Below are 6,980 nucleotides of genomic sequence, written 5' to 3'. Positions count from 1 at the left end.
TGCTGAATGTTCAATAGCCAAGATTTCATTTTTGCACCTGGGCGGATGGGAACTGTGATATAGCGCCCCCCCAGGCCTTTCTCCCACCCAGCAAGACCCCACCCCACACCCATCAGACCCCCCCACCCTCCAAAAGGGATGATAATGGGAAAGAACCTATGTGGAAGCATGTTTTACACTAAGAACACATCTAATTTCATGAGCCCCCACATGGCACAAGCAATCCCTAGCAAGCTGCAATGCGGTCCCCTCTTGAGTCACAGGGCGGAAATGGGCTGTACGGGGCCTCTCAGAAGGGAGGTGGCTACTGAGGAGAGATCCCGCCCCCCACCCCTCCACAGCGTGGCCAGCCACCACACCTCCCTCTGGTGCCGCTGCGGAGTTGCTGAGCATGCTTGGAAAGGCTGCTGACCAATCGTGTCACAAGGCTGGCTCTGCCCCTGCACTAGAGTACTGCACCCAGGAAGGACACAAGGGAGTCCAACTCCCTCAGTAGAGACTGCTACAGGCCTGGCCCGATGTTCTCACTGAGCAGCCGGGCAGCTTTCTTCACAACTGTCAACATGGCCCTCGGGTGGCCGCATCACCGTTGACTTTGCACCCTCAAATCCAGACAGTCTTCTGCCCAAGGCTCCACCGGACAAGCTCCAGGAGCCTCAGAGCAAGGCAGCCTTCCTCTTTCCAAGCCTCAGAAGCCAGCAGGGCATCCAGAGCCCGGGGGAGAGCAAGCAGCTGAGCCTCCTCCTGCTGTGCAAAGGAGGACGCTTCCATGTCAGAGACACGGGCCGCTGACTTCCTGTACGCCATGCTGCTCAACAGCACGGGAGCTTAGCACGGGCAGTCAACAGTGGCCACTGCGCCAGTGCTTCTGGGATTCCCCGTTCCAGCTTCTTCTCCCTATGGACACGTCAGCCAACACTGTCTGCTCACTGGGGACTGGGCCGAGAGGAAGGAGGTAGCTTCAGTTCAGGGCACAAGAATTTAGCGAGAGGCCTGAGTGGTAAAACATTCTACAACAGTCACTACGGAAACCCACCAGCCAAGTCCCTGGACTCGGCTTGCCCCGGCAATCTGTGGTCTAGACCCCAGGAATCGAGGCAATGAAGACAGGCGGTCACAGCATGCACCTTCCGCTGCGTGCTGGGGACATCACAGCTCCTTCTACCCAGCCCCTCCACTGGAAATCTGATCCTTTGCTCTACAGACATAGATCAACAGCATCTGGGACACTCGGACCCTGGGGGGTAGCCATGAAAATCACAAGCCCCCTCCACAGAACCTCTCATCTCAATGCATTTAAAAGGGGAGGGGGGCGAGATGAAGAGGTGCCATGCACCAGACAAGCGCAGCAGGCGGAACAGGCAGTGGCGAGCGGCCACATGAAGAAGGAGCAATGGAAGCGTGGAGGCCCTGACTAGGACAGGCATCCGGAGGACAGGAAGTGGCTTCCTCTGGGGAAGTCTGAGGTTTCGGAAAGTGAATCCTAAGGACAGAAGGGGGTGAGGGGACGCAAGTGGGAACCTGAGAAGCTAAGAGCCTGCAGAGGAACCTCCTCGATTATCGAACAAGAGGCTTTGGCCTAAGTTTGTTCAGTTCGTTTTCTACTTGTGAGCTACAACTCAATCACTTCACCAAGGCCTGAAATAAACCACCCGGCTCTCTGAAGGTAGAAAGCAAAGCCTGTTTTATGAGGCTGTGTGGTCACCGTGGGTTTCTCTGTTGAGATATGAGGCACCAGGCAAGTGATAGAAGGTGGTCCTTCTGCACCTCTCTCCACCCCCCACAATCCCTCCAGCCCTACAGATACAACCATCTCTGCCAATTGAACCATTTCAAAAATACTCTCTGGAGGGCAAGGTGGTGGGATGGGGGTTCAGAGCGGCGGGCCAGCAGGGTCCTTCCTGTGAGGTAGCTAACACTGGTGCTCCTAGGGGTGGACTAGAGAGCGGAGGCCAGTCAGGGGCTCACAGCAGCAAAGATGGAGTCACTGGTCGACTGGGAGATGGGGGAGATAGAAAGTCTCGAAGTCTGCCCGGAGCACTTGATCAGAGGTAACATCTGGATGGAGAGGCTGGCCTCTTTGCTGGTGTCCTCGCTGTCCTTGGAGAAACTGGGCTTCCTGGGGAAAGGAGAAAGGCTAGCTGGCGTCTTCTTGGCCTTGGGGCTGGCTCCATCTTCAGAGTGCGGCAGGTTTCCCTCAGAGGAGCTGTGCTTCCTGAAGGGAACAAGCAGGGAGAGAAACGGCCCAGACACTGTGTAGCTGAGACCCTAACTTGTGACCCGGCCCCGTGAGAGCCTGGAGCAGACTCAGCATTGTGGTGCTTTCGGCCATCACTCTATGGCCACGACCACAGCCATAAGCGGCATTTTATTCCCCTGAAGGATGGAAAGCTTAAATGCAAGAGTGGAAAGCTTAAATGCAAGAGTGAGCTACGTGTAGAGAGCGAAGGGTCCGTCTCCTCATCCCAGCTAGTGGGTGTGGCTGAAAGTGGTCACGTCAGCAGATGGATCTGGGACTGTGGCTCAACCTCACGGGCCCTCCTGCGAGTCACCAGGCAGAGGGAGGACTCAGTGGCTGGGAAAACTGGTATGCTCACTAAACCCCACCCCCAGTGCTGAGCTCCCAATCATAATCTGGGCAGACAGGAAGAGAACTCCCAAATCTCACAGCCCACATTCGCCCCTGGCCCAGGTGGCACTCACCCCAGGTCGTCAATCTCTGATTTGCAGAAGGCATTAGGTATCGTGTCACCCTTTGGGGTCATCAGAAGTCCCGGCGGGAGAGACCACTACAAGCAGAGGTCAGGTCTGAGTGTCTAGGACTCCCTTTCCAGCTCTGCCTGAGTGATCACGGGGCGCTTCCCACCCCCAGCCTCTAAGGCACGAGCCCTCTGGGGAAGGCCTGGCTTCTCTCCTGGGGCAGACAAGAAGTTAAGGCCTGCAGGCACTTGTTCATCTTCAAAGTACCAGGGAACCCTGAAGATGAGTTTTCCCGTAACAGACAAGGGGCCCAAGACTCCAATGCAGAGCCCAGGGAAGAAGTTGGGGGGGTCTACCCCACCCCCAGCTCCTGGTGCAAAGCAGAGGCCTGGGCAGAGCCGGCATCACTCACCACGGGAGCAGAATCAAGGATGACGCCTGTGTGGAGCCCTTTGTAGCACCAGTTCCGAAGGAGATCTACACCTGGGACAAGAGCACAGGTGTCGGACTTAAGAGGGCGAATTAACTGGCCCTATCTTCTCGCTGGAGAGGCCCAATTCTTGGTCTACTGGGATCTAACCTCTTTCTAAACATGGTCTCCTGAGTCAGGGAAGGCACATCACCTTTGAGCTTGTTGCTATGGTACTTCTGCTCCCACTGGGTGGTGAGAATGTTGAAGTATCGTGGCTGCTCGAAAAAGCGGAGATAGCGAGTGGAGATCCGCGAAGGGAAAACCCGTTCAAATTGACCGCGGCGAGAATACTCGTCCTCCATCTCCACCAGCACCTTCACGTCGTCCGGAGTCAGGATGTCCAGCACGGAGGCATAAAAGTCCTGTGGCCCCCAGGACAGGGAGGAAAGGGTCTGTGTGAGCTCAGGCCCCCTCACCGCCCCCAGGCAAGCCGCCCCTGAGCCTCTACCTGCTGGGCTGAGCCGGGGAAAGAAGATGCTTGGGGTAGGTGTAGGGGGCGGAAGGCTACTGGGACACAGAGGCTGGCTGGTTTATTGGAGGGGGGCAAGATCAGGCACTGGTGCCTCAGGTCTGACACCAGCTTGGGTTCTGCCCTTCTTTCCTCTGGACTGAACTGACTCGCCACTTCTAGGGTCCCCCTGGACCTCTTGGGGACAAAGCACAAAGGGGAGAAGGCTATAGCCCCGGCACCAAAGACAGGGCCAGGAAGGCATTTTGTAAAGGCAGTGGTTCCTGGAAAAGTGACTCAGGTCATAGATCTCAGCACTCCCAGGGACTGCAGAGCTGGCTGGGAACCCCTGGCCCTGGAGAGGAGGCCGCCGGTGGCCTCGTGTGCAGGGAACAAACTTCCTGCTGGCTCTGTGGGGTAAGGCTGGCCAGTCCCCTACCTGATCAGGAATCTTCTGGGTCAGATAATAGGCTTTCTTCATCTTCTGTGCAGTGAGGTGTTCGGGAGCCATTCGGGATTTGTCCTTAGGGGTGCTGGGAAGGCTGGGAACCGGGCATGGGGAGCAAAGGGTAAAGTTAGCATCATTACTTCCCAAAGGAGAAGTCCAGTCCAGTAAGGCTCCCCTTGGAAGAGACGAAAAGAAAGTACAGGGAGCTGTTCGTTTTCAGTGTCAATCAACCAGAACGCCCTCTACTCATGTCGCCCAGAATCAAAGCCCAAGCTCCACGAAGAACATCCTCTCTCCGCTACATGTCAATGACCAACAAGAGGAGCCCGGACTAAAGGAAAGTGCCATGCCCTCTGGTCTTCGGCATCCTGTTGAATCCTACTGGCTGTATAGCCTGGGGCAGGTTACCTAACCTCTTGGTCCCTCATTTGCATCGCCCACGTGGCTACCAGCACGTCTGAGGCAGAAAGATGCCTGAGAAGCAGCTCTGGTGTCCAGGAATTCTGTCAACAGATACCCACAGTGCAGGGCTGAACAGAAGACGCCAGGCAGTAAGGGAAACGAGCGAGCTTGTGACCAGGCAAATCAGGAACTGCAGGCCACTTTGTAGCTTAATGAAAGTGGAGGGTGTCGTTTTCAGCCCGGTGATTTTCCATCTCCTTGTCTGTAAAACTGCCAACCCTAATGTCAACCTCGTAGGGTTGCTTTGAGGATAACCTAAGTCTTTCCTCACACACAGAAGACATAGATGCTGCCTTGAGCAAGGCTTTGAGAGATGTGTGAGATGATGCCGGGCAGCTCTGGTGGAGGGGCATTGCAGAAAGAGGGGACCCCATGGGCAGGGGAGAATCCCAAGTAGCAGAAATTGAATGACTGGACTTTCAAGATGCTTCCAACCATGAGGGTCTTTGAGTGATCAGGTGCATTGGGAGGACAGGGAACCGAATGAGGAAAAGAGGGACAGGGGGCTGGGGCCTCAGTGTGCAGGTAAAGAGTTTCAAGATGATGGGGGTGTTGCTCTCGTGGCCAGCAACAGGGGAGCTGACCTGGTGCTGGAGTTGCTGGGGCTGCTGGGACTGCATAGGATGTCCTCCATGCTGGGCAGCACAAAGCCCGCCAGGTTCAGCAGGTCCCGGATCATCTGGCCCTTGATGCTGACGTCCAGGGGAGAGTTAGAGTGGAGGCTTTGGGGAAGGAAGGCAGAATGGTCAGAGTCCCGTTTGCCCTAAGCACCCATGTCCTTTCCACAGTTGTGTATGTCAGCGAACCCTTGTCAGCAAATCCAGATGGTCTCCCCCATCTGGATCACAGGTCTTTGTTTTTGCCTTCCCCTCGTGCTCTTGAAGACTCCGAATCGTGTTCTCTTAAAAACAAGTAATACTATGAAAATAATAATAATTTACCATATTATCAACGGGCCACGAGGGTGGGAGGGAGGGGAAAAAGAGGAGCTGATACTAAGGGCTCAAGTAAATGTTTAGAAAATGATGGCAACCTATGTACAAAAATGCTTGATACAATGGATGTACGGATTGTTAATAAGAGCTGTAAGAGCCCCCAATAAAAAGATCTAATTTAAAAAACTATGTTAAGTACATCTAGTTAATAAAACCTATGTTAATAATAAAGTAAATAAATAATAATAATAAACCCATTATGTGTTAACATCAATAGCATATTTTTACGAAAAAGCTACCGTAACTTATTTTCAGAAATAAAACAAACAGTGGTAAAAGCAGCATTCTACAGTGGATCCCGGGCAGATGTCCTGCACAGCACGAGCCTGAAAAGACTCAAATCCCCACATTCATGAGCCCTGTGGTAGGGGGCTTCTTGCTCCAAAGAGAGTGAATAGCCTCACTCCGGACACGTCTGCCCATCATTTCGAAGGAAAATCAAGTGTTTGGGGACCAGGTTTCAAAGGAGAACCTTTTGTTTGTTTGTTTGTTTGTTTCTATCATTTTACTGGGGGCTCATACAGCTCTTATCACAATCCATACATCCATTGTGTCAAGCACATTTGCACATATGCTGTCATCCGTTTCAAAACATTTTCTTTCTACTTGAACCTTTGCTATCAGTTCTTTTTTTTTTTTTTTTTCGGTCCCTCCTCCACCCTGCCTACCCCATGAACCCTTGATAATTTATAAATTATTATTGCTTTTTTCATGTCTTACACTGACCCATGCATCCCTTCACCCACTACTCTGTTGCCCGTCCCCCTGGGAGGGGGTTATATGTAGATTATTGTGATTGGTTCTCCCCTTTCCACCCCCCCTTTCCCTTCCCCTCCTGGTATCGCTACTTTCATCACTGGTCCTGAGGAGTTGATCTATCTGGGATTCCCTGTGCTTTCAGCTTCAAAGAACAACTTTTAACAACCTCTGTCCACCCTCAAAGCACCTTGACGGGGGTGGGGTGGGGTGGGGGAGATGATTCAGCATGAATGTGCAAACAGCTGTTGAGAGAGAACACAAATCCTACCAAACAAAGTCAGCAAGGATACAGTATGGGTACCTCTCTCAGAGCCCCGAGAACCCGGCCTACCTGGGGGAAATGTTGACTTCCAGGACCCAGGGCTTGAGTTTCTCATCCAGCATGATGTCAAAACCAAAGAGCTCGTGGCAGTTGTAAGGCCGCCGCACGTACATCTTGAGCAGGCTGGTCACATAGGGCTCCGAGCTGGTCAGGGCGGGAAGGAGGCACTCAGTCCTGCTCCTCCTCCCAGAGGGCAGAGGCCAGAGACGGCGATGAACGGAGAGGGCCCAGAGACAGCAAAGACAGAAAACCTTCCAGGAAGACCCACTCTCAGGAGATGCCTCTGTGATCCGGACCAGGTTCTGGGGATAAAGCTCGGGAGAAGAGCAGGAACTAGCTCCCTCTACTCCTTTCTATAGTGTTGTCAGAAACCG

The 6,980-nt window shown here is 53.5% G+C and overlaps 1 protein-coding gene across 1 annotated transcript in view; it reads right to left on the bottom strand.

Moving 5' to 3' along the window:
- Positions 1 to 1,667: 1,667 nt before the first annotated feature.
- The window catches only part of TTLL4 (tubulin tyrosine ligase like 4), a 34,773-nt gene continuing 29,460 nt past the window's right edge, over positions 1,668 to 6,980 (bottom strand). Inside the window, exons 12-18 of the mRNA XM_045296920.1 lie at positions 6,616 to 6,908; positions 5,115 to 5,252; positions 4,060 to 4,162; positions 3,324 to 3,534; positions 3,113 to 3,183; positions 2,704 to 2,789; positions 1,668 to 2,215 (exon numbers count right to left, since the gene is read on the bottom strand). Coding sequence (XP_045152855.1) covers positions 1,957 to 2,215; positions 2,704 to 2,789; positions 3,113 to 3,183; positions 3,324 to 3,534; positions 4,060 to 4,162; positions 5,115 to 5,252; positions 6,616 to 6,908 — 1,161 coding nt within the window. The 3' untranslated portion in view covers positions 1,668 to 1,956. The remainder of the gene's footprint in view (positions 2,216 to 2,703; positions 2,790 to 3,112; positions 3,184 to 3,323; positions 3,535 to 4,059; positions 4,163 to 5,114; positions 5,253 to 6,615; positions 6,909 to 6,980) is intronic.

The sequence above is a fragment of the Echinops telfairi genome, unplaced genomic scaffold (genome assembly GCF_000313985.2).
Source record: "Echinops telfairi isolate 266 unplaced genomic scaffold, ASM31398v2 ScPeMD7_3;HRSCAF=10, whole genome shotgun sequence".
Taxonomy (NCBI): Eukaryota; Metazoa; Chordata; class Mammalia; order Afrosoricida; family Tenrecidae; genus Echinops; species Echinops telfairi.
The sequence above is the reverse complement of the archived record's forward strand: the minus strand, read 5'-3'. Positions and strand labels throughout refer to the sequence as shown.